Source organism: Ceratotherium simum, chromosome 21 (genome assembly GCF_057802395.1).
Source record: "Ceratotherium simum simum isolate JZ-2026a chromosome 21, ASM5780239v1, whole genome shotgun sequence".
In the NCBI taxonomy this organism is placed as follows: domain Eukaryota; kingdom Metazoa; phylum Chordata; class Mammalia; order Perissodactyla; family Rhinocerotidae; genus Ceratotherium; species Ceratotherium simum.
Genome location: NC_141920.1, coordinates 12,462,111 through 12,485,502, shown reverse-complemented (window position 1 = coordinate 12,485,502; position 23,392 = coordinate 12,462,111). Strand labels below are relative to the sequence as shown.

General features: G+C 51.1%; 1 protein-coding gene across 1 annotated transcript in view; it reads right to left on the bottom strand.

The window, feature by feature from the left end:
• Positions 1–23,392, bottom strand: part of PTGIS (prostaglandin I2 synthase) — a 44,965-nt gene that overhangs the window by 8,348 nt on the left and 13,225 nt on the right. Inside the window, exons 4-7 of the mRNA XM_004430287.3 lie at positions 21,957–22,097; positions 16,650–16,801; positions 8,319–8,500; positions 569–737 (exon numbers count right to left, since the gene is read on the bottom strand). Of these exons, the coding sequence (XP_004430344.1) occupies positions 569–737; positions 8,319–8,500; positions 16,650–16,801; positions 21,957–22,097 (644 nt within the window). The remainder of the gene's footprint in view (positions 1–568; positions 738–8,318; positions 8,501–16,649; positions 16,802–21,956; positions 22,098–23,392) is intronic.

The window sequence follows — 23,392 nt, the reverse complement described above, 5'->3', positions numbered from 1 at the left end:
TTAGGCTGTTGATTTCACCCCCGACTCCTGGGATTGGCCTGGGATTGGCCAATCAGAGCATCCCAACCCTCTGAATCCTATGATTGGTTCAAGATGGATATATGACCCAAAAGAGCCAATGAGACACATTCCTGGGACTTTGGGTAGGAATGTTGCAGAGAAGCACACCCTCACAGGCCGAGAACATGTCACCCTGCGGCTGCTAGCAGCCATCTTGCCAGCCTGAGACTGGAGCCATCCCAGCAGAAAACAGGGCTGAGAGATGGAGAGAGACGGAGTCCTGAGGACATTGCTAAAGTCCCTGGATCCATCTATGCCTGAAGCCAGATACCTTTGGACTTTTTAGTTACATGCCCCAAATAAAGTCTCTTTTCTGCTTCAGCCAGTTTAAGTTAGGTTTTCTGCCACCCGCAACCAAAGTGGCAAGTCTAAGATAGGAGGCCCAGGGGGAGCCTAGGTCAGCGGACACGGACGGACCCTGGACGATGAGAGCCCATGTTGGGGAGGGCTGAGGGGGCCCATGATGACCCGGTCTTTGGGGCTATCTTGGAGGGTCTGGCCATCTCACCAAGCACAGGCATGCTGTCTAAAACCTTCTGTGGGAGGGTGGTCATCTGCGAGATAGGCTGCTCCGCTTGCAAGAGGACATGCTCGAGCTCTCCACGGACGGCAGCCAGGGCCTCGGGATTCTTGAGGAGGAAAAGCAGGAGCCAGAAGGCGGCAGGACCCATATTCCCCTGCAATGAGAAGGAGCCCCATCCAGACAGCAAACGTGGGGTGAGAGCTGGCTGGTCTGTGCCACGGACACAGCCCTGGCCAAGGCACGGGGATCAGTAGGTTCCCACCCCTGCCAGACATCTAGGCAGGACAGGACACAGCCAAAATATGCTTTGTGGCTTTGGCGTAGCCCAACGCCTACTTTAAGGCCATTCTTGGCATCCCTGACCTTGAGCAAAATCACTGGTCTGAGGTCACGTAGGTAACCTTCATAGCTAATCAGCAAAACACTATCAGTAACAGGAACAAAGTGTGTCCATTCAGATTATAGTTAACATCTGAGGATGACTGCATCCTTGGCCCTGACTGTCTGCCCCTCCCTGCATCCATGCCCCTTACCGTGTGACTCTGCACTCCCTCCCATTACAGGGGCAGAGTGTATTTCCCCGGCCCCTTGAATTTGGGCTCAGCCATGTGACTTACTTGGGCCAACAGAATGAGGCAGAATTGACAGACCAGCAGCTCACAGTCTGGGCCTTGAGAGACCTGTGTGCTTCCGCTCACTCGGCTGGCCCGCTGGTCCCAAGAGGAGGATGAGAGACACAGGGAGCAGAGCTGCGCTCTCCTGCGGAGCCCAGTCTAGACCAGCTGACCCCCAGTGGACCCACAGACACGTGAGTTACATAAACGCTCATCGTGTATGCCACTGGGTTTTTGTGGTTGGTTGTTAACGCGACAATAACGAACTGATACAGTATCTGAATATTTGCTTTCAAATATTTGAGGATTGTGTACGTACAAAGCAAAGCAGCGATAGTCAATGATGACCGTGAAAGCTAGTGATTTGTTGAACAAAAATTATTTAAAATTTCCCAATAGTTAAATAATTAGGAAAATGGATTGAATTTCTTGCTCCAAGACTTCAGCCTTGGTTGAACATTTTAATACTCAGGTATTCAGCTCGTAACTAAAGTGTGTATGGGGCACCCTTAAACGAGACACGGGTGAATACCACCTGACCTCAATTTGGGGAAGATTTGTGTCTACCATAAATGACTATCCTATCCAATCATAATAAGAAATACTAAATAGTCATTAAATATCACGTTTACCCAGTCATTCTTTTACAGACATAATTGCACACAGACAAAAACACATTTGCACAAGGATGTTTATAGCAGCGCTGACCTAACAGTAAAAGACTGAAAGCAACCTCAATGTCTAACAATAGGAGATCAATGAGATAAATGATGATCCAGCCAGAAGAAGACGGTACAGGAAGGCATCAAAAAGAAGCTGGCTCTGCGCATATTGGTATGAGACTGCAGCCAAGATGCACTAAAGTACGCAAATAGCAAGATGCAGAACAGGGGCGCAGCGCGCTTCCATTTGTGTGGATGTTTCAAGAGGGATAGAGAAGAAGAAGCACAGACCATCTCTAGAAGAAGACACAAGAAACTGGCAACCGAGGTTGCCTCTGGGACAGAAGCTGGGAGGATGGGAGGACAGGGAGGGCAGACTGGCTTTTCGCTGCATATGTCCTTTGAAACTGTTTGAATTTTTTAAATGGATGCACTCCTTTTACGTGAAACAAAAGTGAATGATTTTTACAGTGACCTGCAATGACATGGAAAAATGCTCATGACACAATATTAAGTAAAATTAAAGCTGGATTAAAAAAACTGCATGATCTTAACCACAGAAGAAAAACATACGGAAAAAGTCAGTAAAGAAATGCACCAAAGCATCAACGATGGTGAAACAGATTTTCTATCTTTCGTTTTCTTTAGCTTTTGTGATGAAGTCAGCACCAAGGAGGTGCCACGTTCCCTCATTCAGTCCTCCCATTGAGCAGGCACCATTGTCATGCCTGCTACTGGAAAGGAACACTAAGCACTCCCCGTCCCTACCCCTGCCAAGCACATAGCGGGGGCTCAGTGGCATCTGTCAAATAAAAATCTGTGTTCCTTTTGGCCGAGGGCCTCCAAGGCAGCCTGGGAGGAGGGCTGGGACCTGGCAGAGTTGGGTTCAAATCCCAGCTCCCCACTCCCGATGACTCCTTCTTGGTAAAATGGGGATAATAACGTGCCCACTCCTGGGGCGGCCACAAGGGTTCGCTGAGACTGTGCTGGGCACAGAGTAGGTGCTCAGAAGTGGTCTCCTCCTCCCCCCGGCCCCTCCCCTGGGTTTGAGAACAAGTGGGGGCCTTGGACTCTTTCTGAGATTTCCTCCAGCTTCCCAGGTCTGGCGGAGACAAGCAAGGTCACTTGCTGTCCATCACTTAAATAGCCAGGGGAACGTAGGTGATAAATTATTCAGCTTTGGGTTAACTCAGTGCCAAAGCCATTTTATCTTGCCTGAGGGGTCAGATGGGGGCCACTGTTCATTAATTACAAAGCAGGAGTGGAACACGAGGCTGCTCAGTTATCCCTGCTGTCAGGAAAAAGCTGTGGCAAGTTAGGGAGGTGACAAAGACCGCCTTCCACCCAGCTGCACAGATGGGTGTGTGTGTGTGTGTGTTTGCACGCACGTGTGTCTGTGTGATCGCACAACCATAAGAGATTCTGAATTCACTATCCTGGAAGTTGAGCTTTCTCCCTTGGGGTCTTGCCTCAGTTTACCCAGGAGGACATTTCTGGTCTAACCTCATTTTCTCCCACTGCAGCCAAAGTGCCTCACCTGCTCCATCACCAGAGCACAGCAGCGCCTGTTCTATCGTTTGTGACTGGGGATGCTCACAGGCGGGAGCTGACCTCCAGGGGGCGCTCACTGGGGCCAGACCCGGTGCTGGGCGACTCACGTGCGCTGTCTTGAGGCCTCCCGCCCGCACTGTCAGTCAGTGGGAGTGGGGGACACCTGCAGCCCGCCTGCCCCGCTGCTCCCTCCCTTTTGGGTAACAGCACCCCATTGGCCTTCAGAGAACCACCTCCACTTCACTCTACACCTCCGTAGATCATCTGGGGCTGCCCCCCCCCACCTCAGGTGTGGCCACGTGACCCAGGCCGGCTACTCTGCCAGTGATGGACTCAGAGGGGACACGTGACCAGGGCTGGGCCAATGAGGGGCAGACTTGGGATTTGTGCTAGAATTCACAGGAAAGAGAAGCCCTCCTCCACAGGGGACTGCCAGATGGCCAGGAGCAGCTGGTGGCTGTCGCTGCACCACCTGGGGAAGCCCGTCTGAGGCTGGAGCCACCCCAGAGGAGAGCAGAGCTGAGCGATGGAGACCACAGATTACACTCCTTCTCATTTTTTTGTGAAAAAAATTTTAAGGGAATAAAAAAAATTACCCTGCATGCAATGTGGTACCCTGGATTGGATCCTGGAAGAGAAAAGGGGCATTAGTGGAAAAACTGGGGAAATCTGAGTGAAGTATGGCCTCTTAGTTAATAGATGTGCCAACACTAATTTCTTGGTTTTGATAAATGCACTGCGGTTCTGTAAGATGTTCACGTCAGAGGAAGCGGGTGAAGGTATTGGGAACTCTACTATCTGTGCAACTCTTCAACACTCCAAAACTATCTCAGAATAAAACTACTGAAGAAAAAACCCCCAATCCTGTACACGGCTATTACTCGTTACCCCCTCTTTACAGACGGTGAAACTGAAGCCCAGAAAAGCCAAGTGACTTGTTCAAGGTCACACAAGTAGCCAGCGGCAGAGCTGGGATTCCACCCGGCTGTCTGACCGGGACTCTGCTCATGCTTTCCATGCCAGGGCGCAGGGCCTCAGGGACCCTCAGCTCCCGTGGTCACTGTCTCAGCTGTGTTGTCTGCAGCCCCGGTGCCCCTGTGGCTCCCACAGTCCCCTCTCCCCACCCCCGCAGAGCCACCCAGGAGTTCCTGGGGCCGTGGGGCCATGGCGGCTGAGGATAGGATCAGGGCTGAGGGCCGAGCCAGAGGTGGGGAAGGGAGAGAAGGATGAAAGTTGACGGATAGGGCCGAGGAAGTCTGGGCATCACCAGGGCCACCAGGGCTGCCGGCTGACGAACAGCCCAGAGGTGGGAGGGAAGCCTGGACCGACAGGCCTGCTGGGGCAGATCTCCGTGAACTCTCCTCCCTCTGCCCACCCCAAGCCACGTCCCCTGAGAGCCGGCCTCTCCTCTCTGCCTGGACCTTAGATCTCAGCCCACCAGGTCCTCTTCTAGGCTCCTGGATCGACCCAGGCTCTGGGGTTCTGGATTTATGGAGCCTTTGCAAGGAGCCTATGACATGATGTTTGTAAAGCGCTCAACAGGATGACTGGCACGTGGTAGGTGCTCGATATTTTTCAAGATTATTTTTCCCAACTCCACTCTGATCTGACAGCAGCAATCACAGCCACCATTTCCCAACCTCTCGGAACACTTTCTGCACCAGCCTTCAGGCCGTGCTCCCTTCTGGCTCTTCCCCCACCCCACCCCCACCCCCGCTCCCCCTTGGTCTCCTTTGCTGGCTCCTCCTCATCTTCTGACCCGCACACCCAGAGAGGCCCAGCTCAGCCCCCTTCTCCACCCACCCTCACCCCCGGTAGTGTCCAGCCCAGTGGCTTTAACCACCATCTCTACGCCGTCAACTCCCAGCCTGGACCTTGACCCTGAACTCCAGACTCGCCTTTTCTCCAGACGCTCCTCCCCACCCATTCTCCATCTCAAACTCAGCATGCCCCAAACGAAACCCCCGATATTCTCCCCAAACTTGCTCCTTCCACCATCTTCCTCAGCTGTTAATGGCAACTTCATCCTCCCTGCTGCTCAGGCCCAACCTGGAGCCATCCTGTTGATGCCCTCTCAATGTCCTGTCCAACAGCAAGTCCCGTCCACTGACCTGGTAATACACCCAGAGTGCTATAACTCTCCCCTGCCCTCTGGTCCAGCACCATCCTCTCATGCCTGAATATTGCAGTGGCCTCCTCCCTGGCCTCCCCGCCTCCACTCCCCACCTCCTACAGTCTATTCTCAGCAATGTAGCCAGAATGACCCCTTAAAACAGAAGGCAGGCCATATTGCTCCTCTGCTCAGAGCCCTCAAAGGGTTCCCGTCTCAGAGAAAAAGCCAAAGTCCTCCCCATGACCTACAGGGCCCTGTGTGGTCTGGCACCTGCTACCTCCCTGCCACATGCCCCTCATCCCCACCTCAGGGCCTTTGCACCTGCTGCCCCCTGCCTGGATGCCCTCATCCTGTATATCCACATGGCTCGTTCCCTCACTTCCTTCGAGTTTCTGCTCAGATATCACCTTCTTGGTGAGGCTGTCCTTGACCAACCCCCCATATGAAGTAGCCCCCTCCCTTGCTTTACCTGTTCTCCATAGAACTTGTTACCTCTAATATATTTTATATACTTATTAATTGTCTGTCTTCTTCCACCAGAATGTCAGCTCATAAGGGCAGCGATCTTTGTTCTGCTCACTGCTCTGTCCCCAGCTTCTAGAACAATGCCTGGCACACGGTGGGCCCTCACTAAATATTTGTGAATATGTTTACCGAGCTCTGGTTAGTTATCTGCCAGGCACGGTTACAGGATTTCACGTGTCCCTTCCTTGCATCCTCAGCACAACACCTTGAGGAAGGTGCCGCCGTCTCCACTTTACAAAGGAGTAAACTGAGGCACTGAAAAGTTAAGTGAGTGACTTGCTAGGAAGGGGCAGAGTCAGGATTCAGATCCAGGCAGGCTGGTCACAGAGCCTGTGCCTGAAGCCACTGGGCCACGCAGTGTCTCGGCCCCACTCTGGGGACTCGAGCTCTCGAAAGGTCTCCCACTTGCTGAGTTCTGGACGACAACTCAGCCTGAGAGAACGTCCCGTCCCCACCTCCTGCCCAGTCTTCCCGGCCCCGCCAAAGGCTGTGCCCTGGACTTCTGGCCACTCAAGCCCCCAGGCCAGCGTCCAGTTCCGCTGACAGAGGTCATTTCTGCAAGGGATTCTGGGGACAGTTTGGAGCTCCAAGTCTCTGCCCACAAATATGTTATTAGGCACTAATGGGGCCCCAACTGCTGATTAAACCCAGCCCCGCCCTTGCCAGTCTTTGCCGGCAAGGGCAGTTAATGGCTCTGAGAGAAAACTAAAAATAAGTTGCAAGTCGATGGGAGAGGAATTACCCAGAAATGTCAGCTTGTGCACCTGTCACTGCAGGGGCGACACCAAGAGAAGGGGGGGCCTCAGGGTCGGGGAGAGGGCAAGAGCCAGGCCCAGAGAGGCAGCATCCTCAGCCTGCCTTCTCTCACTCCAATAGCCGGTCCATTACCAAATCCACCGGTGCTGTCTTCCCTTTGTTTCCAGAAGCTATCCACTTCCTCATCACCTCCATGGCTACCCCCAGTCCTGGCAGCATTGTCTCCTCATTGGTGTCCCTGCTCTGCCCTTGCTCCTCAGATCCTGTCCCTCCTCTGCTCAGAACCCTCCCAGGGCTCCTACATCACCCAGAGAAAACCCCGAGTCCCCACTTACTAGGACCCACAAGGCCCTCCATGATCTCGTCCCTCAGTCCCACCTCCCCTCCTCACTCTGCATCAGCCATACTCCACTCCTTGCTGTTGCCCAAACACGTGGCGTGACCCAACCCCAGGGCCTTTGCGCTTGCTGTTTCCCCTGCCTGGAATACTCTATCCCCACATCTTCCCCAAGTCCCCAAATCCAGCTCTTTCTTATCATCCAGGCTCAGCTCAAATAGCTCTTCCTCAGAGAGGCCTTCCTGACCACCTGGCTAGAGTGGACCCCCAGGATCTCTCTATTCATGACCTGGTTTTATATCCTGCATATCAGCATCTAAAAACACCCTGTAGCGGTCTCCATGCCTGTCTGCCCCACCCCCACCCCCAGCTAAAACATAAGCAACACAAAGCAAGAACTTTTAAATGATTCTTCAGATTTACTGGTCTGCACTTCAATAATGTCAAGGTCATGAAAAACAATGAAAGGCACAGAAACTGTTCCATATTAAAGAAATCTAAAAAGGCAGGATGACTAAATGTACCGCGTGATCTGGACTGGATGCTGGACCAAGATGAGCCATGAAGGACATTACTGGAACAGCTGCGGAGTTGGAATATGGATGTAAATTAGATCATGACCCCATATCTGGGTCAGGTGTCCTGAATTTGGTCATTGTGCTGTGGTCGTGGAGGAGAATATTCTTGCTCTTGGGAGGTGCACGCTGAAGTAATTAGGGGTAGATAGTCACAATGTCTGCAACTTATTTGCAAATAAATCAATAAAATAATCACAGTGCGAGAGACAGAAAGCAAATGTGGTAAAATGTTAAAAATTGAAGAATCAAAGTGAAATGTATATAAGAGTTCATTATTATTCATAAAACTTTTCTAGAAGTCTAACATTTTTCCAAATTAAAAAAAAATGAATATTGAATGAATGATCCTGCTCATGAGACTGTGTCACAGTTAACAGAGGCAGGGAACTGGGCAGACAGCCAGGTGTGTGCACACCCACATGCACACTCACACTGATGCACGCTCACAAATGCACACCCACGCTCCCATGCAGGCACACGTGTGCACTCACCCACGCACCGGTGTGTGCCTGACAGCACACATGTGCACGTGTGCGCGCACGCGCACGCGCACACACACACACACCCCTGCCCGGACCCGCGCGCACGCGCATGCCCACCTGCGTGGCCCAGAGCTGCAGCAGCAGCGCCCGCGCCTGCATCTCCTCCGACGCGCCCATCTCCTCCAGGTGCAGCAGGTAACTCTCCAGCCAGCTGCTCCTGTGCGCCCGGACGGCCAGCCTGGCTGGGGACAACAGCTTCCACAGGTGACCTTTGACCTTGCATGCCCGGTCCTTATCCCCTGTAGGGACAGAGCACAAAGGGGGTGGTTACAGATCCACCCGCAGTCCGGGCCACCAGCCCTGGGAGTTCCTGTGGGAGAGAGGCTACAGGGAAGCCCTTTAAGCGTTGACTTGCTTCTTGCCTGTCTCACCTCAGTGGACAGGAGCGAGGGGCCTGTCTGTTGCATTCACCCCTGTGTCCCCAGCACCTGGCCCATAGTAGCTGCTCAATAAATACATGTTGCCTGAACGGCGTTTCCTTACACAGCAGGGGAAGGGACATGAAACGCCGAGCAGCAGTCTCCCGCCCCAGGGTCTGAGCCGAGCAACGCCAGGCCACGTGCACGTGGAGACCACACGAGCAGGCTCGGCACAGCTCCACTCCGGAGACGTCAGACACCGCCCAGCCGACCATCGAGAGGGAACAGACTGCTCCGGGGTCTCCAATCCCACTGCCTCCAGGGAAGGCAGGTCAAGTGGGAGGGCAGGAAGGGGCCCGTAGGGAAGGGGAGGGTCGGGGCGGTACCTACTCAGCTCACTGACCAGCCCCTCAGGCCCAACGGAGAAACATGGCCCAGCACAGCCAGGGAGCCTGAGTTTTCAAAAGACGCTGAAAACCCAGAAGTTCCTGTAGAATCTTCTTGTGTTTTTAAGGTTAGCATCTGAGTAAGACATTTTTAATCACTGTGCAGGCCACACAAGCATTTCTGAAGGCCAACTCTGGCCCACGGGTCACCAGTTCACAATCACCGTTAAATAAACAACGGCGTGTTGTGCTCTGGAAAACCACGCAGCAATGAGAACAAATGAGAAAGTTCTTTATGTACAGACCTAGAGGGCCCACGAGGGCAGACTGTGGAGGGTATAAAGCCAGGTACTGATTATTTATATACTGTGTTAATGCTACAAGACGATGCTATATTTACATACATATGCACAAACATAAGATTTGGTTTTTCCAAAATCACTCCTTGGAAAAGCGGAAGTCATTTTGGGTTGCTACAAAGTTCCAAAGCACTAGAAACTCTCTTACCTACTTTTTTGAACCACAAAGCAGTGTTAACAGGAAGACACATCCACCCAGTTGTTCTAAACCTGGCTGCATATTACAGAGTATTTGAAAGAGTGTAAAATGTAGGCTAAACTTATTTTTTTTAAGTATTTTAGTTACATTTTCAAATAATATGCTCCATATGCTTTTCCACAACCTCTAGACACCTTTTCAGGTGACACACTTCTCCATTTAAAGTGATGAGCCTAATTGTTCATCTGAAATACATTACTTTCCTGTGTTTCCCAACTTTTGGGGCACTGGAGAATCATCCAGGAGCTTTTAAATCTCTGGATGCCCAGGTCCCCCCTGAGACCAATCTTGGCAGACTCTCTGGGGGCGGGGCCCGGGCATGCAGAGATTTTAAACAGGTGAGTGCAGGACACAGGAAGCGGTGAGGCCAGCTCAGTGGATGCTAGTTCTGGATGCTAACAGGAGTCATCTGATGGGACAGCTAACAAAGGAGGCAAGGAAATTTAACACAGATTTAGAAATGACTGGCATTCCTGAGGTCTGACAGTAGAACCACAGGTCTCGAATATCCCTGTAAACACAGCTTCTAAGGATGACTTCAAAAAGCCCCACAGCATGAAAACGCGACCCACAGCATGGGAGAAAATATCTGCAAATCATATACTTGATAAGGGTCCAGTGCCCAGAATATATAACTAACTCCTACAATTCAACGGCAACAGCCAAAAAACCCACAAAAAACCCAAATCAAAAAATGGGCAAAGGACTTGAATAGACATTTCTCCAAAGAAGATATACAAGTGGCCCATAAGCATAGGAAAAGATGCTCAACGTCACTAATCATTAGGGAAATGCCAATCAAAACCACAATAAGAGACCACGTCACACCCAATAGAATGGCTAGTATCAAAAAAAAGTAAAATAATAAGCAATGATGTGGAAAAAAGGAATGCACCTTGTGCATTGCTGGTGGGAACGTAAAATGGTGCAGTCACTGTGGAAAAGTTGGCAGCTCCTCAAAAAGTTAAACAAAATTACCATATGATCCAGCAATTCCACTTCCGGATATATGCTCAAAAGAACTGAGAGCAGGGCCTCAGATACTTGTATATCCGTGTCCATAGCAGCACCATTCACAACAGCCAAAAGGTAGAAACAACCCAAGGGTCCATCAACAGAAGAACTGGATAAATAAAGTGTAGTATATATGTACAAGGGAATATTATTCAGCCTTAGAAAAGAAGGAAATTCTGACACATGCTACAACATGGATGAATCTTTAAAACATTACACTAAGTGAAATAAACCAGACACAAAAGGAGAAATATTGTATGATTCAATTATATTTAGTACCTAGAATAGGCAAATTCATAGAGACAGAAAGTAGAATAAAGGTCACCAGGGGCTGAGAGGAGGGGGAGATGGGGAGTTACTGGTTAATGGACACAGAGCTTCTGTTTGAGACGATGAGAAACTTCCGGAAATAGATAACGATCTGGTTACACGACATTGTGAATGTACTTATTGCCACTGAATTGCATACTTAAAACTGGTTAAAATGGTCAATTTTATGTTACGCATATCTTATCACCATTAAAAAAAAAAAAAGAGGGAGGTATGTGAATGTCATTTGGCAAATGAGCCAAAGATGGTGTTGTATAAAAAAAAATCGGACTGGAAAAAAAGTAAAAAAATTATAGCAGTGATTTCATCCATGGATCAAATCAGTTAACATCTGTAGAGTCCTTAGAACAGTGAAGTGCACCCACTACATCTCACAGGAGATACACTGCCACTACATATCGCAGGAAAAAGCAAAGTGCCCGCAACAGTGTGCACGGCGTGCATTTGTAGAAAAAAGAGAAAAATAAGAATATAGTCGGATTCACTTGCATTTGCATAAAAGGAGGGAGACTTTTCACTGTTCCTATTTTATAGTTTCAATGTTTGAACCATGTGAAACATACACAAAATCTGGCACCTCCCCCAATACAAAATTTCCAGCGAAACATTATATATAGATTCAAAAGTTCACTCTGTATCTCAAACAGATGATACTGGAGTGAAGAAGCGGGGGTTCTGGAAAACTGAGTTTGGCGACTCAGCCTGGGACCCTGCTGCTGGGCAGGACGCTGACGTCAGAGGTGGAGTCTGAATAAAACGCCTTTCCGAAACGTGAGAGTGGGAAGAAAGTGACATTTCTCAACGGTTAGTTTACGCAACGTGTGAGCTGAGCTAGGAGTTCAGCAACCTCGATAAGGAAAAGCTTATTTCGTTTCCATCCTAATTATTTCTGTTTAGGTTGACCACAAAATGAAAACAGGAAAACTTTTCACTGGGAAAACAGGGGTTTGCTGTATATATTTGGGATCACAGTATAGTTTGGGCTCCCACTGTAGCTTAATGTGTGGAGAAAGATCTAGAACTGCTCTGTCCAATAGGGAAGCCACAAGCCACATATGGCTCTTGAGCTCTTTAAACGTGGCTGGCCCGAATTAAGGTGTGCTGTGAGCGAAAAATACACACCGGATTTCAAAGTCTTAGTATGAGAAACAAATGCAAAATATCTCATTAATAATTTTTATATTGATTACATGCTGAAGTGTTAATATTTTAGATATACTTGGTCGAAGAAAATATATTATTAAAATTGATTTCCTCTTTTTCTTTTTTGTCATGTGTCTCATAGAAAATTTAAAATTACGCATGCGGCTTGCATTCTATTTCCACAGGCCACCACTGTTCTAGAAGGATAACACCAGATTGATCACAATGGCTACCTTGGGGATAGATTTAGAGAGGGTGTGGTCAAAAGAGAATTTCCCTTTTGTGTCATATTTGATTTTTTTTTTAAATAAGAGGCAGGGAGCCCAGTGAAGTCCCCTCCACCTCTCCACACCTCAGTTCTCTCACCTGTAAATTGGGATAATGAATACCCCCCACATGGGGTTGAATGTGTCAACATATAAAGCACGAAGAGTGATGCCTGGCACAGGCCTAGTAAACGTCAACTATATAATTAAATAAAACTTAATGAATGTTAGCATTATTAGTCCCAGGAGAATGTATTCACATATTATTTCTGTAATTAAGAAACAATAATAAATTGTGAAAGAAAGAGCATAGAGTCCGCAGCCAGAGAGACCCAGGTTGAAATCCCAGCTCTGCCTCATCCTAGAAGGATGATCTTGGGCAAATCACTTTGTATCGCTGAGCCTCAGTTTCCCCATCTGTAAAATGGGGGCAACCTGGCTCATAGGATCATTAGGAGGATTCAAAAAGATCACACACAGAACTGGCTTGGTGCTGATAGGGGTTTGGTAAGTTGTACTTGCTAGATTCTTGCCATCATTATAAGGTATTGTTGATCAGCCCCAGTGTAATGACTCAATGCTGTGAATAGAACGGCCAGGCCCGTGTGACTGGTAAGGCAGTTGGAGGGAGGAGAATCCCAGACCTCCCATGCTGTGTGGGCTTGGCCCAGGCCCTGTCCATCTCTGGGCCTCAGTCTCCTCATCTGTAAAACGAGGGGCCCAGGCCTGAGTGCCTCTCCAATTTTCCCCTGGAAACCCCTCTATCCCCTGGAGACCTGATGGCACAGGCCAGAGAGGCCCCCCTGGGGATGTCTTTAAAGTCTTGTTTTTTACCTTTAAAATGCATTCTATTTTTGCATTAGACTCTATGATTCTTTAATATAAGAGTGCCTTTTCCCCAAAAACAATATTCAAATAAAACAGCCCCCCCCAATAATCCAGTGAAATGAATATTCCAGAAAGAAGCAGTATGCTTAGCTTGGGGCTCTATTTAATTCCCTACTGCCCCCAACTCCCTATTGTATGAGAAGCACCAGACTCAATGGTCTAAGGGTCCCCAAAAGCATCACTTTTCTTTTAAAATATGTTTATATTTTTAAAAGTGGAGGAGGAATAATGCATACAAATGGTAAAAAATAATAATAATAATAAAAGAAAAAGAAAGAAAGAAACTCTAAGAGTTCAAATGGGCATACTGTAAAACGTAAGCTTCTCTCAATCCTGTCCCAGCCTTCCCAGAGGCAAAAATCTATACATGTTCCCACATTTGAAAAGAAACACCATATACCCCCTGTTCTGCACCTTTTTCATAACAGTAGGTTTCATCCTATAGCAGTACATCCCATTCTGTTTTACAGTCGCATGGTTTTCCTTTACATGAATGCATGATTTATTTCATCAGCCCTACTGGTGGACATTTAGGTTGTTCCTAGAGTTGGCTGTCACAAGCAACGTGGCAATGAATATCTTTGTGTATCTGTAAACACGTGCGAGCATTTCTGTAGGATAATTCCTGGAAGTGGCAGTACAGGATCAAAGGAACGTGCATCGTATGTTTTGATAGGTTCTGCCAAATCGCTCTGACAAAGAGGCCGCAGGGCTTCACCTGCCCCACAGCAAGGTCTGAGGGCTACTTTGCCCACTAGCCTCCTGCCCCGACATGAGAAACCTTCCCCAACATCGGCACCTGCTGCCCACACTGGGAAATGCAGCCTTCCTATACCCCCAACCAGGGCTGCTCCCAGAATGACGGAGGGTCCCCTTCTACATGTACAGGGACAACCCCGGACCATCTGTATGGAGGAAAGGGCAATGAAGAAACCACTCTTTCCTGGAGAAGCAGTCGGTTCTGGGATGTGTCAGGTGGTTCTCACACAGGATTTTGCAATCAGAACAAGTTTCCATTTTGCTGGCTCTGCCACCTAAGACAAGTGACTTCACCTCTCTGAGCTTCAGCCTTATCTTCAAAGTGGGCATAATACCAGCCTCCAAGCATTGATGGCAGGATTCAAACAGATAGAGTTACCTCTAAAAGGATATGAGACATCAATAGGCAACTCACAGAGAGAAAAAGCAAACAGCTGGTGCGATACAAGAAGCCGTCAGGGAATGCCCATAAAGCCAGATGCCCTTCTTTGCCCATCAGATCGGCAAGGATTTAAAGGCTGATAACTGCATCTTGGCAAGGCTGGGAAAATGCAAATTAAAACAACAAGTTACCCGCCTCTGCCCATCAGATTAAGAAACAAATGGAAAGACTGGTAAATCTGGTGGGGAATGAGCAGGCTCCTGCACTTTGGGGAGGCATATGAATTCTCCATCGTTTTGGAAATGATGTGGCAATAGCTAATAAAAATTTTAATGTGTACGCCCTTTGATGTGGCAAACCCACTTCCAGGAAACTGTCAGAGAGAAATAAAATCACCAGATGGTAGAAGAGATACCAGTACAACGAATTACTGCAATAGCCACGTACACACAAAAAGGAAACAAGTATAAATATCCATTGGAGGGGGATGGCTGCCTAAATACTGACATGCAGGGGCTAGAAAGATGTATTTTTTATGTTAATTCTATATCCGTCTACTTTGCTGGATTCTTTTTTGCTTGAGTTAGTTTTATCACTGATTTTCTGGGGTTTTCCAGGTATAGAATCAGACCCTCTGCAAACAGGGAGAGTTTTATTTCCTCTTTACCGATTCTTATATCGGTAATTGATTTCTCTTATCTAATTGCATTGGCTAAAACTTCTAGAAGATGGTTGTATTGACAGGGGAGAAAGTAGCTATATTTTTAGGTTAAAAAAAGTTGCAAATAATATAATCCCTTTCTGTAAATACAGAGAGAGACATTCTAGGTGTGTATATTTGTCTCTATTTGCAAAATACAATGCCCCTACAAAATACTGTGAAGGGATATATATCAGCACATCCACACTGGTTTCCACAGGAAGCTGGCTTTGGAAGAGCGAGTATTATTACTTTTTACTGTCTACGTCTATGAAGTGTTAACCACGAGAATATGTGTCTTTCCTAATTTAAACACTCCAATGTGTTAAAGTTTGATTTTAAATATGAATATAGGGCCGGCCCCGTGGCTTAGCGGTTGAGTGCACGCACTCCGATGCTGGCGGCCCGGGTTCGGGTCCCGGGAGAGCTCTGATACACCACTTCTCCAGCCATGCTGGGGCCACGTCCCACATACAGCAACTGGAAGGCTGTGCAACTATGACATACAACTATCTACTGGGGCTTTGGGGGAAAAAAATAAATACATAAAAATTAAAAAAATATATATGAATATAAATAAAGGAACTGAGGTGATGAGCTGTTGTGAGTACTGAACGAGACAATGATTGGTCTGGGATCCGGCACATAGAAAGTGCTCCACAAATAGGGTTTTTTCTTGCTGCCTCAGCCAATCCTAACAGCCCCCTCTAGGAGGAACTCACTGTTCTCCCCACTTTGCAGGTGAGATCACCGAGGCACAGAGAGACCACCTAGGAGTCGGTAAACCACCTCAAGCATCTGAGCCCAGAGTCTGTCTTAACCACTCCCCTCAACTGCCCCTCCAGAGGAAGGAACTGGGGCAGAAGAAGTTAAATAATGTGCCCCAAATCACCAGCAAGGAAGCAGCAGGCTAGGAATCTGAATCTAGGCCTGGCTGCGAGTGTCTGAGACCAGACACGGTATTTCTCAACCTTCTCCTGGCACTTGTCAAACATGCAGTTTCCCAGCCTCCGTGGAGATTCGGATTCAAATGGACCGGGATGGGGCTGGGGGACTTCTAAGGGCCCCAGAGGATCCTTCTTACTGGGGACAGTGGCCAGGGGACAGTGCAGCCCAGTGGTTCCCACTGCCCCTGCACACTGAATCCAGCAGGAAGCTCTTTACCAATCCTGAGTCCCCTCTGTAGCCACGAAAATGAACGAGGTGGGTTTGTACCAACTGATGTGGAGACGCTCTTGGCGTGGAGTTCAGCCCGAAGCGCAGGACAATCCTCCAGCGCGCTGCGTCCACGTTATAAAAGCACAGGGCCAACAACTAGGAGCAGCGAGGGCGTGTGAGCACCGAGAGACACGTGCAAGAGTGGTCCCCAGGCCCCGCTCCAGCTGTGCTGTGTCAATTTCCACCAGGAGCCCCAGCTCTGGTCCAAGCCCTGCCTCCCCGCCACTGTGCTCTCGCACACCCCCAGGGACGGGGATCTCACTGCCTCCCAGGGCAATAGATGTCCTTCCTCCTATGTTGCCTATGCTCCTTCAGCTTGAGCGTGGACTCCCCCTCTGGGTCCCTCTGTCTGCCCCACCACCCGCCAGGGCCCCACGGTGCTTACCCACTGACAGGGAGCCACGTGCCAGCTTGGGGAGCAGCAGGTCGAGCTGGCGGAAGGTGTGGAAGACGTCGGCTGAGTGGACGCGGTCCTGGGCCTGGCTCTGAGGGGTGCGTGGCAGTGCCTCGACTCCGTAGAGAGTCAGGTAGCCGGCTCTGGGGGCAGCAAACAGCGGGTCACGGGGTCATCCTTGGACAGTCTCAGCCAAACCCTCCCACGGCACCTACAAGCTTTTCTTCATTCACCTAATGAGCAGCTAATTTTCTCACTCGACGCCCCGACTGTTCTGGGCCAGGGAGTCAGCAGTGAAGAAAACACAAAACCCTCAGGGTCCTCGCGGAGTGGACGGACACTCTAGCGCGGGAGACAGACAACGGACAAGAGAACTGGGTGAAGAGCAGTATGTCAGCGGGTGCTCGGAGGGGCGACAAACGCAAGCTGGAACGGGCGAGGGGGCGGGGGGCTCACGGCTTAGGCTGGAACCCGCAGGATGAGGAGCCAGCGTGGGAAGAGCAGAGGGAGGGGCACCAGGCAGAAGGAACAGCCGGTGCCAACATCCTGAACCAGGAAGGAAAGGAGCGCTGCAGAGCAGCGAGGAGGCTGGGGAGGCCGGGGCAGAGCGAGTGAGGGGACAGTGGGGCGAGAGGGGGGCCACCCATCAGGAGATCAGGCTCCTGCCCCTGGAGAGGGAGTCAGGGCAGGCTCCCCGGAGGAGGCAGGGTCGGAGCTGAGACCTGCGGGATGAGCAGGGGGAAGGGGAGAGGGAAGGGGTTCGGGCAGAGGGCACAGCCCGGGCACAGGCCTGGAGCTGAAGGAGCAAGCACGGCCTGGTCGGAGAGCAGCCAGGTATTGGTCCCGGCGCTGGAGCTGGGGTGCGAGGGCACAGCGGCGGGAGGGGCCTGGGGGTTGGCAGGGCCAGTCACACAGGGCAGGGCGGGGCAGGGCAGGGGCTGGGTTGCAATGGTGAGAAGGGTGGGCTTGACCTGGAAAGCCCTGGGGGTTCTGAGCAGGAGAGGGACAGGGCCTGGGGAGTATGGAGAAAGGATGAGACACAGGATCGAGTGTGAGACCACACACACATGGCCCACAGGAATGGTCTCAGAGGAAATGTTTTCACCACCAGCCACTTTTGAAGGCTCCAGAAGCCCAGCCCACTGGCCTCAGTCCTGGGAGGGAAACCACAGGTTTTCACATTTTCCACATGGTGGGAGGGACTGGAGCCTCTGCAGAGACGCCACTGAAGCCCAGATCTGCGCCCCCGTCAACTTCTCCTAGTCCCTGGATCTCCCGGGACAGAGATTTTCCCAAGGAGAGGGTGGAAGCAGGAATGAGGGAGGGTGGGGGCCGAGAGACACCTGTCTAGTCCCCAGTCTATCCCTCATCCGCACAGTGCAGGCACATAGTAGGCCCTCAATAAATGCTGGATGGATGGATGGGTGGATGGATGGATGGGTGGGTGGGTGGGGGGATGGATGGATGGAAGGATGGATGGATGGACGGGTGGAAGGGTGGAAGGGTGGGTGGATGGATGGGTGGGTGGATGGATGGATGGGTGGGTGGGTGGGTGGGTGGACGGGTGGGTGGGTGGAGGGATGGGTGGGTGGGTGGGTGGGTGGACGGGTGGGTGGGTGGGTGGGTGGATGGATGGATGGATGGGTGGGTGGGTGGGTGGGTGGACGGATGGATGGGTGGACGGATGGAAGGGTGGGTGGGTGGGTGGGTGGAGGGATGGCTGGCTGGCTGGCTGGCTGGCTGGGTGGATGGATGGATGGGTGGGTGGGTAGGTGGACAGTTAGAACTTAAACCTGAGAACACTGATCTGGGGAGAAAATATGGAGTCATCATGATTCCAAGCTCAGTCATCCAGGCTACTGTCCCACGTTCCCCCTGCATCCCACTCACCTCCCCCCATCCAGCCTTGGATTCCCTGTCCCCAGAGATGGAGAGCTCCCAACCTGCGCATCCACTGGACTAAGAGGAAGCAGCCCTTCCTTCAGAACGGCTGAAACGAGCTCCTTCCAGCGTCTAACCCGCTGGCCCTACCCAGGCCTCTGCATCAGCCCAGAAGGAATTCCCTCCCCTTCTCCTCCAAACGTGTGAGGCCCCGGGTCCCTCTTCCCCAGACTAATGCCCTCAGTTTCCTTACAGCAGAAGCTAAATGTGCAGTCCACAGACTGGATTCAGCCAGCAAACGCATTTTGTTTGGTCAATAGAGTTTTCCTAAAAACAAACTGAATGTATATTTATTTATTTATTTATTATTATTATTATTATTTTTGGCAGGGAAAGATGCGCCCTGACCTAACATCTGTTGACAGTCTTTCCCTTTTTTTCTTTTTTTTCCCTCCCCAGAGCCCCAGTGCATGGTTATATATCCCAGTTGTAAGTTATTCTAGTTCTTCTATGTGAGCCCCCACAGCATGGCAACTGACAGACGGGTGGTGTGGTTCCGCAACTGGGAAGCGAACCCGGTCGGTCAAAGCAGAGCATGCCGAACTTTCACCGCTAGGCCATCAGGGCTGGCTCTGAACGTATATCTAAACATCTGGGGAAATTCACAAAAATCTGGATTTCCCCCTCATCTCATCATGAAAAAGAGAATATGGCCACCTGGAGCCCGCAGTCCCGCCTGGCAGCCCTGGGCAGGAGTGGAGTCACGGCCACTCCTTCTAGACAGGGACGAGCTGGCAGGGTCCTCACAGTGGTCCCCGTGACACTGCAGCTAAACGCCTGTTGCCATCTGTCACCCCACTCGCACTGGTTTCTTCTTAAAGCAGAGAACCATTTCCCCGTACATATATTTCTACCAAAAGTAGGCAATGAAAAATAAACCAAAAAGAAAACCAAGAAGGCGACCAGGTTTCACGCTGTGGAAGTGAAGCCCCTTCCTACGGCGCCTCCTCATCAAATTAACACCTAACACTGCGGAGGACGGACTGTAAATAACTGCATGTGTAAATACACATGTGACCTGTAGGTGGCGCCAGGAGCCACAAAGAAAAATGAAGCTGGAACGGGGTAATGAGAGAGGGCCATCAGAGTAAATGGGGTGTCAGGAAGGCCTCTCTGAGGAGGAGACACTTGAGATGAGACTCGAATGAAGGGAGGCAGGAGCCACGCAGACATGTAAGGAACAGCATTCTCGGGCAAGGGAACAGAAACTGCAAAGGCCTCAAGGTGGGAGCGTGCCTGGCCTGTTCAAGGGACAGTCAGGAGGCCAGAGAGATGACGGGAGAGAGCGAGGGGAACACGGGTAGGGATGAGGCAGGAGGGGTTGGGGCAGATCATGCAGGATCCTGTAGGCCAGGGTTAGAACTTCGGATGTGACTCTGAGCGAGGGGCCCACACAGGACAGGTTGGAGGGTTAAGTGGTGGTTTGGGCGTGAGAACCTGCACCTCCACATCAGTGTCCCCGAATCCAACTTGCCCCTTTCCCTTCTGTTACAGGGGCTGCAGATGGCGAGGAAAAGGCCCGAGGCCGCCGAGCCAGGAGGCAGGAGCTCCAGCCGAGGCCTCAGGGCCTGAAGACACCGGGGTCCATTTACATCTGACCCCTGCCCTGTGCCTGCTGTCACCACGGGCCTAAACAGACTCAGCTGCCACCACGTCGTCCCCACCTCCCCCAGTGCCACTCTCTGACTTCTCTGCCCGCACAAGGACTCAGGGCGGCAGGAGCCAGGAGACCTGGCCGTGCTGTGAACTTGCTGGAGGTTTCAGCTGGACCCCAGTCTCCCCATCGTCAGTGACGGTGCCCCAGACCACCAGCACCCAACCCGCTGACAGCCTTGACCGCGTCTGCACCACTCCAGGGTGAAATGGGAAAAACGTGTCCCTCTCACACACCAAGGGTCATGCTTGAGAGTGTAGGCTCTGCAACCAGCCCTGCCATGACCCCAACCCCATGGGCTCTCCAGGCCCCAGTTTTCTCATCTGTCAAATGGGGTTTGTAAAGCAACAGCTTCCTGGAGCTGTTGTGAGGATGAAATGCATTAACACACATTGAGCCCACAGGCACGCACATACATATGTGTCATAAGTGTCCCCGTGTGCCCACAAGTGTCAGCGAACGCCTGTCCTTTGTGCTGAAACTGTGTCCCTCCAAATTTCTAGAGTGGTCGAAATGTCCTTTCCTTTATGAGATGCTGGTCAGCTAACGGCAGCTCCAAAAATCAGCGAGCTGTCCTCACGGCCGCTCTTTCCCTCGCGGCCTGCGCCCACGCTCCTCCGCCGCCTCCACCACCCCAGTCCAACCTTTCAGCAGCTCCCGTCAACTCCGGCCCCCAAAGCTACCCCAATTCTCGCCGTCTCCCCTGTCAGCCCCCGGTCCAGGCCACCGTTCTCCCACCTGGGCAACCACAACAGCCTCCTGCTTCTCTCTCATCGCCACACACCGACCTATGTTCTAGTCTCCATCCGGCAGCCAAGGAGAGCTCTTAAAACTCTAAGTCCAACCACATCACACCCCTGTTAAACCCCCAATGTCACTCGTCTTACTTAGAATAAATTCCGTGGCCTTGAGGCTCTGTGAGACCTGGTTTCACAATTTCTCTGCCCTCATCTCCACCCTACCCCCTTGGCTCATTAGGCTTCAGCCACATTGGCCCTCCTGCCAAGCTTCTTCCTACCCCTGGGCCTTTGCACTTGCTGTTCCCTTTGCCTAGAATCTTGGCATGCTGGGCATCCTGTAGTCAGGCCTCCACTCTGAGGCCAGAACCTCTGAGAGGCCCTCCTTTTCGGTTAAAAGAACCCCCCAGGGCCTATCACCCCATCTGCAGATCTCTGTCGCATTTATCACTCTCTGACATAATTGTCTTTATTATCTGTCTCCCCGACTAGTGTCAGCTCTGTGAGTTTTGGGACTTCATCTGTTCCCTGCTGCATCCCCGTGCCTGGAACAGTGTCTGGCACTGCTGAAGGAAGGAACATTCAGCAGTGCAATTTTAATATAAGTTTACAAGGTCTGATAAAAAGCTAAAGGCCTGGGTTGGTCTCCCAAACAGTTTGTCTTCCTGGTCTGTGAGGTTCCGAGGGCCGGAGTCCACAGGAAAGACGGCCTCTGAAGCCTCGTTCTGCTACCCCCTCTCTGGGTGACTGGCGAGGCCCCTTTTTGGGGCCTGTGTCTCCTTTACAACTCAGAGGCTGGGCCAGGTGAACACCTGGGGTCCAGATGCAAAATGTCACCTTGCAGTCTTTGCTTTGAGTGTCCCAAACAGCTTCCCCCCCACAAAGTCCCCCTGGTCCCTCTGCCACTATTGTGGCAGACCCAGGTCCAGAGTGGCGGGCTCTGATGCGGGGGGCGCATGCGCTCACCTGAGTAGGAAGCTGTAGGAGAAGTCGAAGAGCCCCATCTCATGCCAGCCACTGCCCGCCTCTGTGTCCCCCAGCAGGACAGTGAGGAGGTTGGTATACATGGCTTCCGTGAGCGCCTGGAGGTCTCTGTGGAGGAGAGTCCTGGGGCAGGCAGCAGAGTAGTGAGTGTAGCTTCCACAGGGAAACAGATGCACACGGGCGCCTCCCCCCCAGACCCCAGGGTCCCAGGGCTCCAGTTCCTCACGGCAATGGGGGCCTTTGGAAGACTGGCTTCAACAAGATGATGTTATTATTACTAGTGTCATTAACAACAACGATAGTTACCATTTATTGTGCTAAGTGCAGTGATCTCATTTCATCTCTTGACAACCCTAGAGATGACAGTTACTATTATGATACTCATTTTACAGATGGAAATTCAGAGAGCAAAGTGACTCGCCCAAAGTCACCCAGCCAGTAAGTGATACAGCTGGGACTGAAACACCAACCTGCCCAACTCCAGAGTCTGAACTCTTAACCCGGATAGTCTGTCCCTCCTCGGGGCACACAAGCCCAGGTAAGGAGCCCACAGACTTCTGGGAGAGAGGAACTAAGAGACCAACCCTTTCTCCTTGAGATCCACAGTTAGGGAGACACGTTTGGATAAAGTATCCCCTGACCAAAGACTGCTAATGAGGCATGACCCCAAGCGAATGTGACCTGAGGAATACGGGATTCTGGCCAGTGACCTGGTCTCAGTTTGTGCCCAGGAGTCTGGGGAGAGAACCAGCTCTGGGAGAGTGTGGTTGAAGCGAGAAGCCCCCTCTTAACTGAGCCTCCACGACACAGAATCCACGTCGGACCATAACTGAGTGTGTGGTTAGAAACCAAGAAAGGAGGGATCTTGTCTCTAAGGTTAAGGCCCCTCTGAGACATGTGCGCGGATCTAGACCAGAGAGGGCACCACCGCGGCCCGTGAACAGAGTCCGCGGGCGGTGCAGAGCCGACTGCAACAGCGACACCTTGTGGCAGCAACAAGAACAGTGCTGGTGAACTGCTCAGGTGCTCCAGCTCTCTGCCGCCACCTGCTGTTTGGAAATAGGATGGCCCCCTTCAGACTCAGCCCCCAGGTTCTTGGATAATTCAATAGGGGAAAGCCTCCAGAGGGGTTCCATAAACTCCCAGGTAATAAAAGCTTTTGGATGTTCAAGCTGGAACATTGTGGAAAGACAATAGACATGACCCATGGGAGATAATGTGTGTAAAGGGCTTATTACAGCACCTGGCACATTGTAAATGCTCAACAAATGGGAGCAGACACAGCAGTTGACCCTGATCCAGCTGTTCCCCTGACCCCACTCCAAGCACACTAGTCCTTGATGGAGACAGTAGCCCTCAGCAGCTGTGGCAGCCACGCCCAGAAGACACCATGCCGGCTTGTGAGAAATTCCTGGACA